Below are 23,995 nucleotides of genomic sequence, written 5' to 3'. Positions count from 1 at the left end.
TTGCACCGAGTCACCGCGTGCGTAGCGTTGCCGTTCTATGTGTGCGTTTGTGAACGAATATTTTTGTTTGAGTGGGAGAAGAGATGATGACTGTGAGCGGAGGCCACAAACTTTTCAAAATTACTTGCGGTGTTCACTAGATGGCGACATTGTAACGTTGAAACTTTTAAACTGTACATTTTTAATTTTAGTAATTTAATGTATTTTAGTTTAAAAAGAAATTAATATCTTTGCTGTATGAACTTATGTTGAAGGAATATTAAAAATGATAAATACCTAATTTATTACCATTTAGTTAATTAATAAAGTTAAAAACTATAAATGCCTACTTTTTAGGTATTTTTTGTTAATTCACTATAAAAGAATTTGGGCTAGAAAAAAATGGCATTAAATTCTTTAAAATAAAATGATAATATTTAGAACAAAGTTTGAGTACGGACACCCTTTGAGTTAGGTATGTAAGATACATAAAGCTATGAAGAACTTTAGCAAACAAAAAAGTAGCTACCAATATCACTACAAACTCGATACTAATTACGAGTAACGAGTGAGATTGGTACTTGGTAGTGCTAACGATGTCTGTGTACGTGTAGTAGAGTGTGGGACCACCCACAGGCAGCCACCGTCTCATAATGAGAAGCTCATTGTGACTAACAGGCGTGTAAACAACTCGATATCGAATCACGAACGAGTTACGATCGATGGGGTGTGAAAGTCGCTGCACTTGCCACTTGCGTCAATTGAAGGCGTCGGAAAGCGGCCCTTAACGGCTCCGTTTCCGTCCTGTTTATGGCTACATCTTTGTTGTAGGTATAAAATAAGTTTAAATTGAAGAACTGACTTTTTATGGGATTGACATATATCTGAATTATTTGCTCATTGGCAGAGTTCATAAAGTGTTTCTCCATTCGGGAATCGAACAGGCTACACGTTGCATGGCAGCCAGACTAGTTGTATGTCTGTATAGTTACAATTTTCAATACAAGTTTTCTATATTTAGTGACAACATTATCGCATTTGGTGTGACCTATTATGATGTGTTGATTTCAAATAAATAGATTTAATTCAAAACTCCACACAAACAAAGGTTCATACCCAACATCTACCCAACAAATATCACTAAAAACTAAAGACAATTATTAATATCCATTACACGGAATATAAGAACTGATTGTTTGGTAACATAGTAACTAAGGCATGATACGTACCTGTATAATAATTAAGGCACATAACTTTAACAAGATCGGTGCGCGGTTGAACAAGGCTCTTGTTTGTTTCTCTCCGCAATTTTGTTCCAAATTACAGACTGCGTTCACCGCCCCGCGCAGTTTCAGACACGCCTCTCACGAGTCGCTAACTAGGGCTACCAAGCATTAAGCACAGCCATTTTTTTTATCAAGACATGAGTAATAAGTATGCCCAATATATGTACATAGTTTAGGTTTATTTGCATGCTAAATAGTTACCTTTTTAGGGTTCCGTAGCCAAATGGCAAAAAACGGAACCCTTATAGATTCGTCATGTCTGTCTGTCCGTCCGTCCGTCCGTCCGTCCGTATGTCACAGCCATTTATTTCCGAAACTGTTGGGTCTACTTAGTTGAAACTTTGTAGGATGGTGTTTTTCGATGACCGCTATTAGAATTTTAAATAAAAATTAATAAATTTTAGAATTAAAGGGGGGCACTCCATACATGGAACTGATTCAAAAAAAAATTTTTCAGCTTACATATCCGTGATGGGTGTCTATGGATAGGTCTTTAAAAAAGACATTAAGGTTTTTAAAACCACTTTTCGTTAAAATCAATCGTTTGAAAGTTAGACGCTTCCAAAGTGGAAAAATGTGTCCCTCTAACTTTTAAAATAAGAGAGTGAGAAAAATGAAAAAAATATATACTGTAGATTTCAATGGAAACTAACAACGAAAATTGGTTTGAACGAGATATCATTATTAGTTTTTAAGAAATAAAACATTTTCAAAAACCGCAAATATAACTTTGTCGTTCATACAAACACTATGTAAAACCAATTTATTTTACAACTTTTATATTATATCATCTACTTGCTGTTACGGAACCCTTCATGAGCGAGTCCGACTCGCACTTGGCCGGTTTTTTTATTGTATTTGTTATGGAGGAAACGACTTACAGTCAATAGTAAAGTATACGCAATATATGCAAAAAACTATTCTTTACCAAGCCTTTTTTTCGAATTATCAAACAAATTAAATAACTTTACAAATGTCTTGGTACGCGGGAATTGAATCTGAGTCACTCAATAGTCGGTGGAGTCAATCCGTCATCATCAACTACAACTTGTAGTTGTAGAACAAAGTAATATATTATTTCGATGCGACTGGTAATGATTGCACCTTATACCTTTTTGAAAATAAAGATCATGAATTTTGTAACAAAACAATAACAAAATTAACCAAACTTTTTCGGATAATAAGCAACCGCTACTATTATATTCACGAATACCTATTGAGAGTATTTTTACGCTAATAAATACTACATAAATACCTACTTAATAATATTAACTTCGCCTGTTACATATATAAAAACGGTATAATAATGAAAATTCTGAATAATAGCTTATCTACATAAACGTAAAAATGTTTTATAGCTACCTACTACCTAAATTGTAAAACTTGAAAAAACAATTGTGTTTACTATTTTGTTGGATGGTACAAGAAATCGTGACTAACTAAATATTAAATATTAATCTTTTGCATTTTTCAGGTAGTACAAGTATATTTCTGTAAATGAATTACTATTGTGTAGAAAATCAACACTGCTGCCATCTACAATTTTAATAGAGAAACGAATTCGAAACATGGCTTTGTAAGTACTTATAGATATAAAAACTAGATGGCGCTAGAGCTGGAAATCATATAGAAAATAAAACATTTATTTACGATTTTATTAATCATTAAATACTAATTCGTCAAGAATTTATAATACCATTCATATGTTTAATGTATTATTTACTTTGAAAATAACAAAAAGTAATATATTAATATGCTTAGCAGATATTAATACACTATTTCACCTTCAGTTAACACATCTTCGGTAGTATAGTGGTAAGTATCCCCGCCTGTCACGCGGGAGACCGGGGTTCGATTCCCCGCCGGAGAGAACCTTTTTGTCATTTTATATTTCACTTTTACGTTTCTTTGCCACTTTTTTCGAGTTTTTTTTTCCAAAAAATCGTTATTTACTCTGATGAATTTGTATCATTTATGTCTAGAAAGTCTGAACTCCGCTCTAATAACGAACAGCAGTACATTAGTGTACCTTTTTGTATCTCTGGTGTTGTGGGTGTATGGACATCAGATGACAAACAGACAAATTTCTGCTTTCTCTGCCTTAACTGTTTGGGCATTTTAAGATAAGGACTATAATTTTTATACCAAATCATATTAATGTAGTAGGTAACTGTATGGTGTGGTGGACTAAACGTTGTGGCGACGGCAAAGTAAAAATATACTCCTGAACCCGTAAGAAAGTATAAATTCGACAGAAAGAGTGTAGAAGACACTGCAGCATGTTTCCGATAAACCTGGACCATTTAAACTGGGGTTCTAGTCAACTTATCATAGGGGAGTTTATAGCATCTGTTCAAGCCTCTGTGTAGGGTAAGCCCAATGCCCATAGTTCAGCACTGCCGTAAGTAGTCACTCATAACCCTGCTACTCATGCTGGATCAGTATGTATATGGGGCTATGGATCCAGTGATCCAACAATTGCAAACTGCAATTGTCCGGCAGTGTACTGCCTGTTAATTATACTTTCTGGTAATAATGTATATAGTTAATTGCTTTTTTTGTGCGTTAAATCATCCAATGACTTCTACCGCCTTGGGTCAGGCGAGAGGGAGTATCAGACTCTTACTGACTAAAAACCTCCCCGTGCCTTTTTTTTACCTCCCCGTGCCTTTTTTTTTACCTCCCCGTGCCTACACCTGCTTTTCGAGCCGGAGCACCATTAACCCGTTAGGTAATCCGCAGCTCTGAGAACTAGTTAGGTAATTACTTCGGAAAACATAATCCACAGGTTCTTTTAATTTTCGTGGTAATTCGTTGACTGATTATATTCTTATCTATCTACCTATAGGTATAATACTTACACGTACGTACCTACTTATACCTAAATATCACTCTCTAATCACCATGACCCTGAAATCATTGGCGTCTCATTTTTTCACTGTCTCTGTACTAGATTGTCTTATAAATAACTTTATCAGAGTTTACTAACATACTTTATGTATTATGTAATGTAAGTGTACATATGTATGGTAAACGCGTGCCTATCATTAGCCACAATCGTGAAAAACACACATTAGTATTAAACTGATAAGATTACTTTGTTTTTGGCAACTGTTAATTCATCGAACTTGGTTGACTGTTCGCTTGTTCAGTAGGTTAAGTATTTAGTAAGTTATTTTAGAAACTTACTGATATGATATGTGTTTCAAGGTTGAATTTAGTGTAAAGGTGTCATGTCGGAAGCCTGTTTGCTAATTAATAGGTACTAAACATGAGATGATTAGATTATTTAATTTTTGTATAGCTCATTCGGGGATCGAACCCGTCTGCCTTAGCATTCAAGACCTTATTAACGAAGTAGTCTTATTAATTATAATGATAAAAATATTTTAAAAATAAAATAAAAATACGAATAGTATTCCAAAATAGACTTTTAATATAAAAATTTCATAAAACTTTCGTTTTCATAATAAATACGTCTCGTCCTTTGGTAGATCAAGTTTTAAAACAATATAACCGATTATCATCACTGTTAAAAACATTATTAATGATAAAATTAATAAAAGAAAAAGTAAAGATATAAAATCAAACGAAACAATACATTTGCCGCGTGATGGTGAGTATAAATTAACTCTAACATAATATTATAGTAAAAAATTACGCGATACATAAAAGCATAATTATTCGAAAATTAAATAAGTAGACATTAAACATAGAAAGGCTACGATTATGGCACAGAGGAACTATCGGGAGCGAGTCGCCACCGCTCACTTCTCTTTGGGCTTCTTCTCCTTCTTGCGCGGCGGCGGGACGGGCGCGTCGCCGCCGGCAGCGCCCTCCTTGTCCTTCTTCACCACTTTCTTCACTATCTTTTTCTTGGGGGCGTCTGATGGCGGACTGGGCTGAGCCGGCGACGGCGCTGGCGTCGGGGTTGCAGGAGTCTCAGGGGCTGTGGGAGCATCGGGCGTCGGCGGCGTAACCGTCTCCGTTATTGAAGACTCTATCTGCGCTGCTGTAGTGGACTTGCCCTTAGGCGGAACTTTGACGCCAATCTGTGCTAGTGATACTGCGCCGACGGGCGGCGTGGGCACCTCGGGCTCCTCCACGGCCAGGCGGGAGTTCTCGGGCGCGGCGGGCGACTCGGCGACGGGCGGGGAAGCGGCGGTGACGGTTGGCGTGAGCAGCTCCCGCGCGATGATGTCGGAGGCGAGCGCGGCCGCGTCCTCGAGCTCGCTGTCGGGCGTGGGGAGCGGGTCGGCGGCGGCAGGGGGGCTGAGCTTCAGCTTGCCCGCCGGCTTACGACGCTCCTCGGCTACACAACCAATTTTATTCTCGCCTTTATTCTCTCGAGCGATAAGACGTGGCGTTAGTATGGCGGTCACATTAGAGAGCAAGCTCGGTTAGGGCCTGGAACAAAGTCGAGGGAAAACATAGCTACTGGTTAATTTGAAACGATGCAAGCGGAAAGTTAGACTGTGTCAGTTTAGTGAAGTCAGTTTCAAAGCTTCAATGACCATTACAAGGATTATTATTTTATTCTTGGAATCAATATTTTGGCAGGGAGGGCAATTCACTTCATTTTTATATAGGTCGAAGTAACAGTGTCCATGTGAATAGGTACTTAGTTTTAATTACGTATAATAAGGTTCTATATGGTGTGAACGAAATTGTGCGCAATCTACGTGAAGATGTGTCGCTATGAGAAGCTTGAATAATGTTCCTTGCAATGTGCGTAAACAAAAATGTACATAAAGCATCGAAATAAACTGTTACAACTTCGTCCAGAGGCGTATGCTTATACTGTAAATACCTCTCCGAAGTTGCAACCAGCTCCATGGTGCATCACACAGACATGCGTAGTTGCATCAAAGAATATCGGATGCAACTGCACAGTAACAACTCATTCAGCTAATTAATTTGACATTTATAATAACAATTTAGAGGAACCGCTATATTTTCTCCAGAAATAGCTTTATGAGTGTTCGACGAAGTATCCCTACAATCTGCATCTACTTGGACGCAACCCAACAACCACGAAATATTTCTGTACGAAAGCGAATAAACAACAATGAAGAATTTCAATTAAATTTTTTTAGAGAGACATTTTTGTCAGACGGAAAGTCAAGAGTCGTGTCTAGGATTGGTAGACTTCACAGAATGTCGAAGCTTTATTCACAGACATATACAGTTCCTCCACCGACGGTAACCCAGAACCCTTTAACGCGATTATGAAGTCGCGTTGAGTCCAAGTAAAATAATAATTATTACCTGATCTATCAAAGCCGCGTCTCTTGCGCTGCCTCCTCGGAAGCTGGGTGAAATAACAACGAATTGAAACTTATGCTGATAAATAAACATAAAACCAAACATCACAAAACGGCACAAAAGAAAACAAGTGGACACATCGAGTTACGTGACGGCCTTCTAAACTATTCACATACATCAGCAGACCGGGCCACGTAAAACGGATGCAGCTAAACTATAAACGTATTAGTACAAGTCTGAAAACTGCAAAATGAACTCTGTGAGAAACAGTGCAAAGCTGTTATCTGTTCGTGGCGCGCTCGCCTTTGTACGTATACTCACATTTAGCAGCGGGAGCTAGGGGCGCTGCCTCTTCCTTGGACGGGGTGTTGGCCAGGGGCGGGCTGTCCGAAGCTGATAGCGCCGGGCTGCTTTGCACAGGCGAGTCTTCAGTCTTTTGCGCAACATTCACAGCTTCAGGGGTCTTCGGGGCTTCTGACTGCACTGCTGCTGCAGCGGGAGCTTCTGCAGGGGCAACAACTGCTGGCGCAGATACTTCTGGGACAATGGCTTCCACAGATACAGGAACTTCACTTGGTGGAGCTACCTCCGGGGCAGCGACTGGCTCTTGTGCTGGGGCAGCAGCTTCTACAGGTGCTGCGGACTCTACTGTTACAGGTACTTCGGCAACCGGAGCCGGAGCTTCAGCTGGTGTTACAGCTTCAACTGTCACAGGTACTTCAGCAACGTCTGCTGCTGCGGGAGCTGCTTCAACTGGTGCCTCTGCTGGTGCAGATACCGCCTCAACTGTAGTAGGCACCACTTCTGCTGGCGCAGCTGCAGACTCAACTGGAGCTGGAGCAGCTTCTACGGGGGCTACTGCGGCTTCCGCTGCAGCAGGCGCAGCTTCTACGGGTGCAGGAATAGCCTCAACTGGCGCAGGTGCGGGAGCAGCCTCTACAGGGGCGGGAGCAGCTTCTACAGGTGCGGGAGCAGCTTCTACAGGTGCGGGAGCAGCTTCTACAGGTGCAGGTGCAGCCTCAACAGGTGCAGGTGCGGCCTCTACAGGTGCAGGTGCGGCCTCTACAGGTGCAGGTGCAGCCTCTACAGGTGCAGGTGCAGCCTCAACAGGTGCAGGTGATGCCTCAACTGGTGCTGCTGCCTCAACTGGTGCAGGGGCGGTTTCTACTGGTGCAGGTTCAGGCTCTGCTGGCCAATGTGACGTCAGTAATGGTGCAGGTGCTGCCTCTTCTGCTGCAGGAGCAGCGCTCTCCGCTGGAACCGCTTCCTTTGCCACTTCGACTTGTTCCGCCACTGGTTCCTGCACTACTTCTCCAGACTGAACTACAACTTGCTCAGGAGCTGGTTGTGGGGTTGCTTCCCTAGGAGGAGACTGTTTAGGAGGTGAGGTGCGGGGCTTGCTCAGTGTTTGTGAGATCTTTGCCCAAATGTTAGCAAAGGAATCGGCGCCCATGTAGTCAATGTTGCCGGCCTCCCAGCCCTGACGACGCGACAGCTCATCCAAGGCCTCACGCTGGCCTGCAGCGCCCGGCAGCACGCGAGCAAGATTGCCAGCCACACCACTCTGTAACAGAGGTTATTCTTATGTAGTTACCAGGGTTAAAACTAACGAACAATACGACTACATTTTAATTATTATTACATTTCTAAAGGAAGAATGTTAAGAAATAGTTTAGTACGTGCAGAGTACAATCAAGTGGTGAGCATGCGAAGCTAGTCTACAATCTGTACTTACGGTATAATGGCAAACACTTTGGCACTTAAGCTTAGTAACAACAAAATAGTTTTACCTGAGAACGTCGAGTGTCAATTCGTTGTGTAACTTACTTGTTCATCTGAAACATTAGTGTCCATTGGTATTGGTTCTTCTTCTGGTAGTAGTAAGTCATCGTGAACTGGTGAGTCCGGTGGGGGAGAAGGAGATGGAGTGGGTGGTACTTCGTGCGAGCACACTTTCCGTCCTCGAGCGTCCACAGTGACCCTGTGCCTTAAGTAGAAGCCATCGTAAGGGTGCCTTGGCATTATGTCTTCGGAGACGTCACTCTCACTTCCAGACACCTCCCCATTCATAATGCGTTCTTTATAAACATCTATGCGATGTAGTCGTCTGCGGCGGCTGCGTTTCTTAACTTTCTTCTCTTGAACATGTTGTTCTAATACTTTATGTATTGCGTGAAAGTTTTGTGCGTTTGTATCTGAATTGTCATGGTAATTGTGATCATGTCTCTGATCGTCTATTCTATAAACAGACTCAATGTGTTGTATATGACTAGTATTCTCGGTAATGTGTGTTGGTTGTTGGTAGTGGTCGTGTGATTTGTGGTGGTAATCATGGGTCTGATGACTGTGATGATCATAGTGACCTTGATTGTGGTGCTCATAGTTTTCAGAACTGTGATGATAATGGTGATCATGACTGTGATGATGCTGATTATCATGACTGTGATGATGCTGATTATCATCTCCATGATGATCATTGTGGTCATGCCCGTGATGAACATATTGATCCTGACTGTGATGACCATAATGATCATAATGGACTGGACTATGATGATCATGACAGTCTTGACTGTGGTGCGTGTGATGATCATGATGATGACCTTGTTGGTCATGGTGATCGTGAGAATGATGAGCGTGAGTGTGTTGATCATAATTTTGGTTATGGTTGTCATGTCTGCCCCAGTTGTGGTCATGTTCTTGATGCCAGTGACTTTGATGTTGCTGTTGATCCTGTCTGTGTCCGTGTTGAATATTATGTTGCCAATTATCTGTGTAATGTTGTCTGTCATGGTTCGGATTATGTTCTGTGTATGTAGGAGGAGGTCCTTGCGCCTGATACTCCCACGCGTACTTTCTAATTTCTTCGTGATCGTCTATCCTTGCTAATTCTTCGTGATGGCTGACTTCTTCTTTCGTATTTGGTGGTATATGTCCTCTATAAATCGTCCATGGATCGAAAAACTCAGTGATATCTATCTCTTTCTTTCGTATTTCTTCTTTGGTTTCCGTGACGGGATGGTGCCAAGTGAATTCTGACTCAGGGTCCGGGGTTGGCTGATAGTGGAATTGTTGTCCCACGTCATGTGGAGGTAACGCAGGGGGCCCTTCATGTGTGTCCGCCACCTCAACCTATCGGTTGAAGTGAAACAACTCAGTAGTATGCATGCACAAAAACACTTGAACTAAGCTTCGCACTAGCTATCTCACTAAACTGTGCAAAAAACTTTGTTCAAGCAACTATTAGTGTTCAAATTATTATGCGTCACTAAATAAACAACCAATTTAATAAAATCAAATAATTAATCTAGAAAACAACTTAATAGTGAAAATAAAATAAAGCAGCTATGTTTTGGTATGTTTATAAAGATTCCGCGGTATTCCACCAAAATACCAACACCATCTAAGTACTGTGTCCCATACAGATATTAATCAAACCGTGCATAAGCAGACAGACGTTACTGTTGAAAGTTAGAATATGTTAGTATTTTGGAGAAATATTATGTCACACAAGTAAAAATGCTTCAAACAAAGGGTGCGTCAGGTAGCAGAACGGTGCACAAGCGCAGAGTGCAAGCTATTGTTACAGGTCGAAGGTTACTGTTTAGTCACTCAGGAATAGACAACACCCTAACACGGTGCTATACTTAAATTAAAAGAAAAAATATTTAAAATCTGTACAAGTGTTCACCTACTCACACAAATATAGAGGTAGTAAAACTAATATAGACTTTAAAAGAAAAGTCGAAAGCTCAATTTGAAATGTGTAAGTCTCACCTCTGCAACTTTAGAGTCCTTCCGTGAATGCTTGGAAAACATGTTGTAGTGTTCAGATCGGAGGGTGTAATGACAATGGATCGATTTACTAGACCATACGAGACACCACGAGATACTCGCGGTCAGGACAAACCACACAGTATCGATGTCAACAATATGGTAATCGATACGGATATTAATAATCTAGATCAATCGCATATGCAATCCTTATCACATCTTGAGGTTACAATTGAATGTATTATTTATTTTTGTGGTAATTCGATATGGGATTATCGATTACATTTGTTCTATTTCGATTCGTTGCATATTCATGTAAACAAGTCTACACACACTAGGCGGACTAGTCATTGTTTGGCTCGTCTTGTGTTATTTATAGCCCGGATTCACTTTCGTATTGTGTTCTTAGAAGATCACCAAAGCCATTTAAATTCAGAGTAATTAGTGCGAATATTTTCATCTATTCGTAAAAACAGCAACAGCGCGCTGACAGCGCATTTGCTAGTGGTAGTTAACATTAGCGATCCGTTCGGTGAAAAACTCGCACTAACACTCAGTTCCAAAGTACTTAAAGCTACGGTTTACATTGCTTTAAGATTTGTCGTATTTCTTATTATCTAAGGAAAGAGGTCAACGACTTACCATGCCAGTGTCAAGCTGGGAGTGCACTTGTCCCACGAAGAGGTCCCACCAAAGTTGGAGGAAGCCTCGGATGTGGTCGGGCGCATCGACGGATCCCGATTCGAAGTTGAACTGTTGCAGCCATGGCTTGGCGGCTCCGATGAAGTGGATGATCTTGAGGTTCTGCCCATAACTGAAGAGGAAATGTGCAAGAAGCCAAATTAGCTCTCTATAATTTTGATCTTTAGTTTTCGTAACGAAGGGATAGGCATTGCTTAAGGCTCTTTTCACATGCACACGGATCTTATGGCAACATCACGTAAAACGTAATACGTTAAAGTAAAATTTTGCCCTGTTAAAAATTCGTGTATTTTTCGTAGTCAATAAATAAAGAAGGAAATTAATCACGGGCTGATACTATGCAATGATTAGATAAGGACCCACCCCTGCTAGTATTGTAATAATATTTCACAGAATAAGTATTATCTTGTTTTGTATGTTGCATGATCTAATAAAACTATTAGCATCGCATATTAAAACTTTCAAACGATTTCATGAGCTCAAGGATAACTTTAGCCTCCGTGGGATGATTTGAACTACTTTAAAATCTAAAATGATTCTCGTTACGTCATAGAATTTTATGCTTTATGACGTACACATTACAGGCGGGTATGCGACACAATGCCCAAGATCGCCAACGTCAATATCGGGCGTGTGAATGCATCAGGTATTCTCACTCGTGCTGATCAAAGTGCCAAGATAAACTGTATTTTCTTACGTTACGTTATAATGAAGTTTTTTCTATCACTTGTTGTTTTGAACAATAGTATTGTTTTTATTCGTTTTCGATAAGTGTAACACAGTTTTCGCTAACGCATTTTCTTTTGAAACCATAACATTATTCATCCAATTAACCAAAGGAATGCGTCAGATTTTCCCAGAAGAAGAGAGAATTAATAATTGTGATTGAGGAGAATATTTTGGTATATTCTACTTCTCCAAAAACCCCAATATTTGTCCAAAATCCAAAAATCAAACTCAGAATTCTATCGCGAAAATTCCTCCAAAATTATTGTACTTAGACGCCGTTCTTAGACACTTTAAGCTATTAAGATTATGGTAAAATAACTCACTGTTTCAATGCGGGCAGGTATGAGTAGAAGGCAGCTGATGTGACGTTGTAGAGGAAGGGCAGATGCTTGTTGATGTCTCCGCGTGCCCAGTCAGAGAAGAAGGAGTTCAGGAGACCTTGGTCACCACCTGTTACACCGCACACATTATACGAATCAACTTGACTAATGACCGAAGCTTATACGCGAAAATATTCTCAGCTAAAAGTAACACATTTCATAATATTTCTGCGTTGTATTTGTGACATTTTACATTAAAATGATTAATTTATTACAGCTGCGTAAATAAGGATGATTTTGCTTTAATTCTGTTTTTAAATAATGTTTCTTCTAAAGCTGGTTTTCAAAGAAAAATGATAGATTAGTCTTGTTTAAGATTATAGGAAAACTTACCATCGAAGCTGCCGCGTTCCTGTGCGAAGGCGATGAGTTTAGTGAAGGTATCTACTGAGGGGGAGAACACGAACACTCCTGAGTTGAAACAGTCGGGCCAGCCGACGTCAGGAGCTGCTGACAACTGTTCACGTTCGAACAACTCGTCGCAGTTTTGGACCACCTACAAACAACATGTTGTATAAATTCTAGGATCATAATTACAGAATTTGGCGGTCTAAAATAGACGTCTTGGCGTAATAAACTTCCAAGCCATACATAATTTACGATATTTAACGTTATAAACTATAACTAAACCAAACATTAATAAAACCATTCAGATTCAGTGATTTGCGCGTGTCAATACGATACCTACAAAAGTCTTCAAAGATGGAGTCCACTCGAAATACTATTTTTAGATGACCTTTCTGTAAATTCGTATCTATCTCCTATCTACTGTTTCACAATTGATATTTGAAACTTTTGTTATACAAGAAGTAGGCATAATTAATTAAACATTAATTACTAACTTTTGACCTTTCACGTCTGGAACATTTTATAGATCTAATCAATGCTCTCAATATACAAAATTTTCGTGGAGATCCACGTGAGGAACATGTACAAAATATGCTACTAATGACTGGTATGTTTTATCAAGAACTCGTTTATCTACGCATGGATAAAAACTTGCGAGTTGACACAATAACCTGCGATAAATAAAAACTCATCGAGTCAATGGATTCTATCGAGACACTATCTCATTGTTTATTATTGGAGCTTATATTATCCATAAATTGAATTTTTCTACACGTTTACATTATGTAATTTCATGATATAAACGATAATGGCTCGCTAATATCGTGTAATATTGCTGTTACTTTCCCAGCTCTCGTCGCCTTCAAAAGAAGTGAAGAATGAAAGTAAGTATATTGGAGCCGATCCAAAATTGTCGGGAACAAAATATTTGGGCCACGGTTATGCGTCTCGTCATCTCGTGTTACTGCACTAACGTTCACATCCGGTAACATTGACTTTCTTATCGCACAAACAGTTACACATTGAAATAGAATTAACGACTTTTACATATGTTCGTTAACAGGAGAATAAAAATCGAAAACGATTTGCCAACAGCTACGGAGACAGGTTGACAAGAAGACCATTGTCGAGGCTCGTGACATCACACATCACCTCGTTAAACATTTGCAGATTTGGCTGACACGTCTAATGTTCTTAGTGTTAATGTTTGCCCATTAATTTAACATACTTTTACGACTGATCCGCTAACGTCCCACTAATAGCGGCGAGTTGGACACTACATATTATACGACGAACAATAATTTAAAGCGACGGTTACTACACGAGAATTGATTGAAGCAATCGCCGGCCAAACGACGTTTATCTAAATTGCTCTTTGATATTGCAAAAATATTTACACTTGGAAGTTTATTTTACCGATCCAGAACATCTCGAACAAGCATGCTAAAATGAGAATCGATATTGATCCGAAGACATTAAACCGTTTGCTAAATCGCTGTTGGTAAACAGGTTAACATGGTCGATCTTATTTAGTTTAATTCATTAGCGCTGTCGTCGTTATAGGACGTCCATTAATTAAACTTTAGAGAAGACAGATCTGTCTGCGACAGGTGCCAAAAAAGCTCACCAATGTGTCGGCATCCAGGAACACACACTTCTCGTACTGCGTGAGATTCCAGCAGTGGATCTTGGTGAAGGTGATGCCGAGCTCGGGCCGCTGCAGCAGCGCCAGGTGCGCCGCGTCCTGCGAGTCCAGCACGTCCACCGTGATCACCTCGGCGAACACTCCGCCAAGCCGCTCTCTGAGGACATCCAACCCAGATTCATTTTAACTGAATACAAGTATCCTTCTCAACGTTTTGAGCACTTGAATTGAATATTACAGTGGGTGGGTTGGTTGTTAACCACTTAAGAGCAATTGTCATTGATCTTGAACCTTACTTATCTGCCTTTCAATAAATATTGCACTTCCAGTATCATATTTATACTTCAGTATGGATTTTAGTCCGTAACGTTTTTCAATATTTGGATTATTTTGACAATTTGTGCATATCGTGTATATTTGTGTAGTCGTTCTCACATCCACGTTGAATACATAAAACAGACGACTACGAGTGAATGTGTGTTGTATGTTAAACGTGCGATTGTTTGCTTTTGTGAATATAGACGATTGCATAAATTATTCACTTAACTGAAATTTGTGAATTGTAAAGTGAAATAAACATATTGGCTCAATGATAATGGGCTATGACTGTACTCAGACAATCATACAATCAACCAATAATGGCAATTTAAAAATAGGTGTTATCTTCGTACCGCATTGAATAAGATTCAACTCTGTGCACTGCGTACCTACTGTTCATTGAATTACAATGACTGGTCATTTAGGCTTTACATTTAAATGGCTAAAGCAAGTTGAGCTAAACGATAGCAGTGAGTAAAAATAGCAAATTCTTGTATGAGAAGAAGAGTCTGAATGCATTTAAATTGCTTGTTAGACTCTGTCGTCTGAATACTAAGCAATAATATACGAGTAATAACTATCGTGAGTGATGAAGAGTCCCTCTGTGACTCGAAACTAGTAGAGCTCCATAAATGTATGTGAGTAAACCGTGATATTATAGTTAAGTGTGAAAATTAAAAATTCTTATAAATAGGTACAGGACCAATGTGTTTCTTATTTTTTTAAAGGTTCTATAATGGATTGTTTGCCTATTCCTCCCAAATCTTCTTGTTACACAAATTGGCGTAGAAGTTCAATAACATTTTGTATAGGAAATGTCAAACGCCGATAACTTACAACGTGTATTTTATTTCGTTTTGTCATTCAAACAGCTAAGAATAGAAGCATCTTAGTCGTGGGTGTTGCCGTAATGTATTCTCTGAATATTTATAGGACTTGTAGGCAGTAAAATACACTCGCCTTTTCGCAGATAGCAATATGCTGACATGAAGAAAAATTTTTTTAATAGGGTTCCTATTGAACTTGGTCTTTTATTTGGTTAAGAAGATCGTTTCAGTTTAATTAAAATTACTGGTGCAGATTACACAGAGCAACTGCAAATTATCATACATTTTTAATGTATTGAAAATATCATTTGGCATGGATTTTACAGCCTCAAAGAGCCATCAGACCACCACAGATGGGGCCCAGTAGGGCAGATGCCTGATCGGGGGCTGCGGACTACCTAGCGGGTTTACCGGGGCTCCGGCTCGAAAAGCAGGAGTAGGAACGGGGTGGTTTTTAGTCAGTAAGAGTCTGACACTCCCTCCCGCCTCGTCCAAGACGGGAGAAGTCATTGGATGATATTCCTCCCTCAAAAAAAAAACTGGGATTTTACAGAGATTCTATAAGTTCAACAAAATTTGATATGGTACCAATCCAAAGGTTGTGGATTGAGCTCGTTTATTATAATCCCACCCAAAACATAAATGTGAAAGGCTGCCAAGTTCGATAATATTGGAATGCTTCGCCTATAAAAGAAGTGAGATCTAAATAAGTACCAAGTTCCATACACAGACCTCAGTTAAAAATGATATAACAAGTTGGCAAGTTTTCACACACTTTGTTATAAACCTACTAAACGCAATGAGTCAAGTAAAAGTTAAAACTTGCCAAGTTATATCATTTTTAACTGAGGTCTGTGTATGGAACTTGGTACTTATTTAGATCTCACTTCTTTTATAGGCGAAGCATTCCAATATTATCGAACTTGGCAGCCTTTCACATTTATGTTTTGGGTGGGATTTCATTTATTTTCTTTTTTTCTTATTTTACTTTACTTTGACTAAATACAAACCTTCGTAACGAATTTTAGGTCGGTGATGACTTATTGGAAGATATAGATAAATTTTTTGTTTTAATTCCTTAGGGGTATGAATTTACACCTTCATTATTTTTAAAACCGACTCACACTTGGCCATTTTCAGATTTTTTCCTTTACCTTGACCTAAAGACCTACCTCCATGCCAAATTTCAAGTCAATACGACCATTGGAAGTGGTCTAGGTTTTTGATGAGTGAGTCAGTCAGTGAGTGTATAGTAAAAATAGCGATTTTCAATTACGTCTTTATCTCAAGACCTACAATAGGTACATTAATGAAATTTTGTATTTTAGATAAGAACTTGGCCCGAAATGGTTCGTGTAATATAACCCACGGCCGGTGTGTCGGTTTTTTGCTCGAACTTGGCGGACACACTGCCGTGTGTCTAGATACGCTGCACGCTGTGGCATCCACATTGGACTTGATGGAGATGTTGCAAACAACCTTACTGATTAACATATTATGCAAAAAACACAAAGTATTATACCTCATGGGGTCAGTGACGGACGGTGTGATGAGTACCACGGCCGGGTACGAGGAGCCGACGCGGCGCAGAGAATGCGCCAGCACCAGGGCTCCAAGACCGTAAGAGTCGTTTGTGGCTAACGTCACCCATGCTCGACCTGCACACAAAACAATGTCGTAAGAAGAAACCAACACACAATCAACATTGCATCCACTTGACCTGTATTGTTTTGTCAACATCAACTGTGATGCGACTGTCATCAGCCATGTTTGCACATTTTTCTAGCCGATAACCGTTACTTTCAAATTCTACCTTACCTACCTACCACTTCTACCACTCTTCAGATTGTGTGCCTGTCTATACCCAATATTTGCAAAAGCCCACTTGTAACAGATTTCTACATTTAAAAGTAAATTCTGTCTCTATTAAACAAACAACTGAAATCAATTCTTGTATCTAACTGTTGAATAACGAATGAAATATAATGTGGGCAAATATATCTACAGGGTAAAAATTACTAAATTACTGTTTATTGGGTAAGTTAGGTACTTATGGATGTACTGATATATTACGAGTATGTATTTTCATTTAACACAAACCTAGCCCTATAAGGAAAATCCCCCTGTATGTGTGATGATTAGTCATTCCCTCTATATTTTATATAGATACTAGCAAACCCGGCGAACTCCGTTTCGCTACCAATGATTTTCCCTGTTTTCCTGCTTTTCTCTTAATTTTTTCCTTAAATTTTCTGTGCTATAAACCTCACGGAGCCCGAGACTTTTCCAACGAATGCAAAACTGTGGAAATCGGTTCGTGCGTTCTGGAGTTATAGCTTCAGGAAGGAAAACCCGACTTATTTTTATATTATAGAAATACATAGTTACCTACTTACAATTTTATCAAAATAATCAACTTTAGTAAGTAATATATGTATTTCACAAATATTTCTTTTTCTTCTTCAAAGCTAGTTGCCAGTTGACTTTTTAATAATTCACCGATCTTTATTTCAACTATCGTAATTTACGAAAGTATTTGTGAGAGATAAGTAAATAGCGAATACTGACAGTGGCTCAATTCGATACGATATTTATAAATCCGCATTATAATTTATGTTTAATTTACAAACGCACCAGTCTAATCACATTTTCTGTAGTCGCCTTTGGTGCCAAAGACGTAAATATCTAAAATAACTGGAGAAACGTTGTTTTGGAGGATTACGTAGACTGTATTTTAGCAATCCGCTGTCTGTTCGTGTTGGGCGTCGCCTTCGTCATAGAGAAAATGCTATGAGGAAGTGCGCAGTTTCTTCCTCTTGAGATAAATACGCAGATCGTCTACGTAGATCTCTGTTGTAGGTACATACAATATTGGCACGTGCTGTGGGAGTTGGCGCCGCTGCGTGTGCGCAACATTATTTCTTCACCTGTCAATAACACCACGTGTCTCAGTGCAGTCCCGACATTCAGTCTAATTAGGAAACATTTATTGTCTAGTCATTTATTTGCACGCCTTGTGTTATATTGGCATGCTATGAGATTTATTATCTTCTAAACCTATTTCGCAACAAGGTTATGAGACGTCCAAAACAAACAAATCAAGATTTCATTGCTGCTGTATTATTTTTATATGCAATTATTTTATAGAAACTCGTCTCGGATTCCACGAAAAGTTTCGCGGGAATAGCTCCGGGCATCCAGCCTGCGTGGGCCATTACATATCCACCATGTAATAGACAAGTGCCGCACGTTCAGTTCCGAAATAGCGCGACACAAATAAAATTCAAAATAAAACTACTGTGTAGCGTTAGATATTTGGTGTCGACTCCGGCCACGCTTATGTATTCCGCAATTAAACTCGTAAGTCTTCCCGATCACAGCCCGTCAGCTTAGACTACAGACGGCTAACGTAGATACTAGGTAGGTACGCAGGTGACTAGTGACGTTCCAGACACGGTAGGACATTCCTCGTGTAGGTACAGAAAAAGCACGGGCCTTAATCTAACTGTCTGAACGTAAACAGTCACATTGACCTTCCATTTATGAAATGAGACCAGACATTTCATATTTGATATTAGTTTATAAATCTTAAACATCCTCCATGTCATAAAAACTATCAAACCCTGGCATCAATTTTATCTCCGGAAATTCCGTCAATACATTCGAGGCCGACTTTTAGTGTGCAGAAATGTGCTCATTACATGTTTTTACAGCATTAATGGTTTATCAACATCGTAAACGCAGAGCGATTTATTTTCTTATAAATATCAATGTGGTTTGGTAGCTACCCGGATGATTTAATGTTAACTAAACCAAAATAATACCAAGTAATTTATTGCATGGAGATACTCTAGTGGCAAAACGCACCCCAAGCACCAACAAGGCACTCGAGAGTTGAGATGCAGGATCAGGCGCGCTCGGGAGCAATGTCCCTGCGGTTTCTATTTAGGTGCGGCCGGTCCGGCGGGATGGAACCACGCGGGCAGTCGACCGTTTAACGGAATAAAGGAATGCAATGATGACGTGTTCATCTTTTTATATTGTTACATGTCTACCGAACTATTTGCAAAACCTGGAAAATCTGCATACTTCGGCTGAAAAACCAGTCTTCGTGATCCACACTTTCTAAGTTCGCATCAAAGATGCGCACGCTATGTGCCGACCGCGTTAAGCATTTCACTTAGCCAATATTTAATTTTCAGCGGACTAAAGTGAAAACCGAAGTCTTAGGTCTCGTTGTTTAGAGAAAGTGGGACTGGTTTGTGAATTATCCGAGTTTAGTGCGAACGAAACCCATAAATCTTTCTGGGTATTGTGCCATAAAGCTAAACGACTTCATGTTCTGCAAATTCCAATTACTTTTAAACATGAATCAAGTTATTCATTGGTGCATTCAATTCAAGTTTACCCTTTAATCATGTTAACTAGATGCTTTCGAGTCATGGAATACCATTGTCTCGAAAGTAGAATGCATAATTAAATTCAAATGATTTGAAATGATAAAGCCAGATGTATAGTTCGCTATCAGCCTACATGGCTGGCGCCAGATTAGCCGCAATCAGGTCGGATGATCCTTTGCGGTCTGTAAGTATTGATTGTCGGGTATCAAGTTAAAGAATACAAGGCTCATGTAACCACATTCCACTACTTCACAATGATTATTCCCAGATTGTGCACAATTTTATAAAATTGCTAGAAGCAATTAACAAAAATTGTTCTGATTATTCAAGGACCTACCCTACCTACTACCTGCCTACCCTCTTTTTCATAGTGGAACTTAGAAATTATTTTCGCACTGATATGATAGAGTGATGTGCGAATGATGTTACCGCAGTTTCCATAACATTTGCTATCACGTCGCTGATAGACAGGCTCGGTGTTTATGAATGTAGGTATTTGTAATAGATAACGATACTCTGTTTACGATCTCTTACCGCTGATACGAAAGAAATTAAACGTAGGGTAGAAGTGTAGAACAATTGATAATCTTTTGCTTCTACTAACGTCTGTGACGTAGTTGTTTGTGGGGTCAATAAAGATATCGGACAGACGCCAGACCAGAATAATTCAAGGTTATCCAGCTTCCTGACATATTTTGTTAGAAAAATATGTATATTACCTCAATTAATTTTATCGATGTTATGTTAGTAAGTTTATTCTAGATACTCTACGACTTAATCAACATTATCCCAATGTTAATTTTGTAACATAATTTATTTTATTAGAAAAATAAATCTACTATAAGCTATATATATATAAAAAAAATTAACCATAAATAGTTACTTTCTGAAAAACTATACCATGGTAGGCAGCACAATCACTTACTGACCTTTTATTTTTACTAAAATATAAAATTACATTAAATATTTTACATACCCAATAAAGTTGTTAACATTAACAAGAAGGTAAAAGTAGCAATTAATTACGTTAGTCATCGCAAATAAAAAAATCAAAATAGTCACGACACTCTTATTAGTGTAAAGTATTTTTAACTACCCTGTTACAATTTTAAAAGCATTTCAATTAGTTTAATGCCGCAAATTCTAGTCATTGTCGTCGGAAACTTTAAATTAAAGTAATTGAAAGTGAGTGCGATATTGAAAAATTACGTAAAATGCCGGTGATATAGAAGTAGTACGGGAGCTTACTTGACATTATGAGGCCGGGTGTAGTCTCGTGTGTGACAGTTCCAGTCACCTCAAATATGTTCACGAACTACACGCGCTCTTCGCGCAGCACTAGCTAATGCACGCAGCGTGCGCGACCGGCGACCGCGACCCCCTCGCCGCGGTGATACCCACACTATCTCGCAAACAATACGTCATCGTACTCAACACACACATGTACACTAACAACGCATGCGTAAAAATAAAAAAAATACGACATCACTATTTTTATATCGCGTTTCGGATAAAAAATATCTAATAAATTAGTCTAATAATAAGTTCAACAAAATTATTCAATTTTAGAATATGTTTTCCATTTATTTAGACTGGCAACACATAGGTAAGACGTACTCAAACAGCTGTTCGTAGCGATCGATAGATGTCAGTGGGTGTCGCTTTATTTTCGTTGCCGTATATAGCATAACGGTATCCGTAGTAAAATCTCTTCGTTGTAGGGATGTCAGTAACATAATGAAATGTCGATATTCTAAATTAACCCAACATTGTTATCAGGAAATCTTATTGTGCTATAAATTATTTTAGATGATATATCAAGAAATTAATTGACTTTCCTACGATTGCTCATTTTAAGGTAAAACTAAACCAATTGCTTATTGTTTTATCAACTTTATTGCTGAAAAAGCCATGGTTGTGACTGCTTAATTTGTCATTAGTGGAATATGTAAGCGGTGATTTTGTGATTCTAGTTTCCAGTGTCTTCCTCTTTGTCACATTCTGACTTTAATCGATATTCAATTTTATCGACGTTCTTGGGGATACGTGTTACATCCCTACATCGCTATCCAATAGTCTCTTTCATGCTCGGGGACGTTCCGCGGTATTCTTTGATATTATTAAACGTGAATTCGGGTCGATGAACGATTTCGGCAAAAAATGACGGTTAATTATGCAATACGATGTACTATAAACAGACAGTAAATACGGATTTGTGTTAGAAAACGAAAAAAAGGACAATTTGAACGAAAAATGTCGTAAACGGCAGGTTAGCGTGTTGTGTTTGTTTTCGGTGTTTCGGTGGAAACCATGGCCAACTCCCCGACTAGTATAGAAACACAAATAGACAGTTTTTTGGAACAGTTTAAGAGAAGTGCGTCGAAGGCGATGGAGGAGAGAATGGAATGGCCTGATGGTCCATCGCCAGGAGGTGTCGTCAAGTCTCGGAGCAGCTGCTTCGCCCTAGACGCAGCAGCTGGTGAGTAATAAGTCTAGATTTAAAAAATGAACACTACTATGACGTCATAATGTTTAACGTAATGACTGTGAAATTAATTAAAACTACAGAACTACCCTACCTTCGAAAAAGTAAGTAAGTAAAGAGGAAAAATGGAATACCTATAATGTAATAAAATATTAAGTACCTACTTACATAGCACATAATAAAAATTGTACTACGAATAAACAAAATATGGATAAAAAAAAATATTGATGGGAAATAGACTCGTTAAATGATTCTACATTATACTTAATTCTGTAATTAAATTACCTGCACGAATACGAATTTTTATAAGAAACGTTTCATTGTTGGCATTTTAATAAAATGTTGCATTTTTATCATTTTAGTACCTTACATTATAAATGGACTATTTTGGAATTTACATAATACTTATTTTAATATTAGTTTGTCTCTAATTTTATGTAAAAAAATGTAATATCTTTACCTAACCTTGCTCTGTTACTCTGTTGTCCTATTTTGACGGTAAGGGTGTGTGACCTTGTTTTGCGTGAAGTAAAAATAATACCTAATTTAGGTAAAGGTTTACTTCGGTCCTAACCATCATAATTTTTCATACCTACCTACTTATTTTAGTTTTTGTTTCAATCGTACCATTGATTGTTAAAAATAAGTAGGTATAAAAGTATGCGGAAAATGCGTAAAATATAGTTAACAAGAATTGGTCTAAAACACATACTATCGCCTTTACAAAAATTGCAGTATCAATATTTTCCTTATTAGATATGTAGCTGTACCTATTTAAATAGGTAGGTGAGTTTTGTTTTACAATAACATCATAAATAGATCGCTTCGTAACTAGGAAATAGAAGCGGATGTCGAAAGGAAATGATTTTTATTAGAACAGCCGGGACTCGCTTGTCTATACTATACCTAATGTATGTAGGTATGTAACGTACCTATCTATCTCTCTAAATATAAACTTGGTTAACAAATAAAATGTCAGGTTTGTGGCAGTTGACCATTTACTTCAGTTCCACGTCGTTGCGGACCCTCCTTATTTCTACGTCGATCCCTGCTATAATTATAGCACGTAGGAACACAAACATATTGCTATTTAGATGGTTTTAATGAAAGTTACGCTCTTTACAAAATATTATTTATGATGTTTACCGTATTTGACGTCATTAAATTTTTAATTGACGTCATCGACATGAGTAACTTAAGTGAAGACATACAAGCGCGAAAGCTTACGAAATGCGGTTATTGATTGACATTTCCTTTAACCATACCCAAACCATGTTCCATGGTGAACCCATGAAATGATATATAAAATTTCACATTAAAATGGTAATTTCAGATTAAAATTAGATTGTGATTCCGATTGTATAGATCTAACTAAAAATACCTATTTAGTTTAAAAATTAAGTCAGCGTTCATGCAATTCATTACAAGTTTGTAGTGTATATTACTAACTAATAATATTTTTAATAAATTGAAATAAAGTGATTGTATTTTTATTAGCCAATACTTTTTACGCGGCACGGCAGTAAGAATGAATGTCGTTTTCAAAATTACCGCGCTAGACGAGCGTCGATACGGAAACGCGCGCGTAGCGCCGCCTGGTGGTGGCGCACTGTACTAATTACGTGTTCTACGGCGTCCTCCGATTTTATTCACGGAAAGTGTATCGCCATATTGCTTCCGTGAACTCAGTGAAATATTTGTGCATTTCTCTTTAATTATGACTGTAATATTAAAATGAAGTGATAAAAAACAAACCACAGTCTGTCAGAAACTGTGGGGATACGTTTTCATACATCTCAGTCTCCGATATTACGTGAAATAGGTGAGTTTTATTCTTCCTTTGCTATGACTATATGGCCC

General features: G+C 38.6%; 2 protein-coding genes across 13 annotated transcripts in view; one reads left to right on the top strand and one right to left on the bottom strand.

Annotated features, from left to right (window-relative positions):
- Positions 1-4,678: 4,678 nt before the first annotated feature.
- On the bottom strand, positions 4,679-21,067 carry LOC118269648 (glycogenin-2-like). 9 transcript variants are annotated; one of them, XM_050699002.1, is made up of 10 exons: positions 20,899-21,067; positions 16,773-16,908; positions 14,088-14,262; positions 12,446-12,608; positions 12,056-12,182; positions 10,944-11,115; positions 8,358-9,659; positions 7,426-8,094; positions 6,852-7,383; positions 4,679-5,577 (listed from the first exon to the last, which is right to left on the bottom strand). In XM_050699002.1, the coding sequence occupies exons 1-10, from the start codon at positions 20,903-20,905 to the stop codon at positions 5,033-5,035; spliced, it is 3,828 nt and encodes a 1,275-aa protein (XP_050554959.1). In that variant the 5' UTR covers positions 20,906-21,067; the 3' UTR covers positions 4,679-5,032. The 9 variants fall into 9 exon arrangements, with proteins under 9 accessions (XP_050554959.1, XP_050554962.1, XP_050554958.1 ...); XM_050699003.1 differs by adding an exon at positions 6,534-6,576 and having other exon boundaries at positions 5,532-5,672; positions 6,852-8,094; XM_050699004.1 differs by adding an exon at positions 6,534-6,576 and having other exon boundaries at positions 5,532-5,577; positions 6,852-8,094.
- A 650-nt stretch (positions 21,068-21,717) lies between these two features.
- Positions 21,718-23,995, top strand: part of LOC118272332 (guanine nucleotide exchange factor DBS) — a 96,119-nt gene continuing 93,841 nt past the window's right edge. For 3 of the 4 annotated variants that reach the window (XR_004783357.2, XM_035588728.2, XM_035588789.2), the window contains exon 1: positions 21,718-22,129. Coding sequence is in view for 2 of the 4 variants with exons in the window: in XM_035588728.2 (XP_035444621.1) it covers positions 21,961-22,129 (169 nt within the window). In the remaining 2 variants the exon portion in view is untranslated. Of the gene's footprint in view, positions 22,130-23,772; positions 23,958-23,995 lie in introns of those variants that run through there. The other variant, XM_035588797.2, reaches the window with a different exon arrangement.

The sequence above is a fragment of the Spodoptera frugiperda genome, chromosome 15 (assembly GCF_023101765.2).
Source record: "Spodoptera frugiperda isolate SF20-4 chromosome 15, AGI-APGP_CSIRO_Sfru_2.0, whole genome shotgun sequence".
Lineage (NCBI taxonomy): Eukaryota > Metazoa > Arthropoda > Insecta > Lepidoptera > Noctuidae > Spodoptera > Spodoptera frugiperda.
This window is presented reverse-complemented; position numbering and strand designations above follow the sequence as displayed.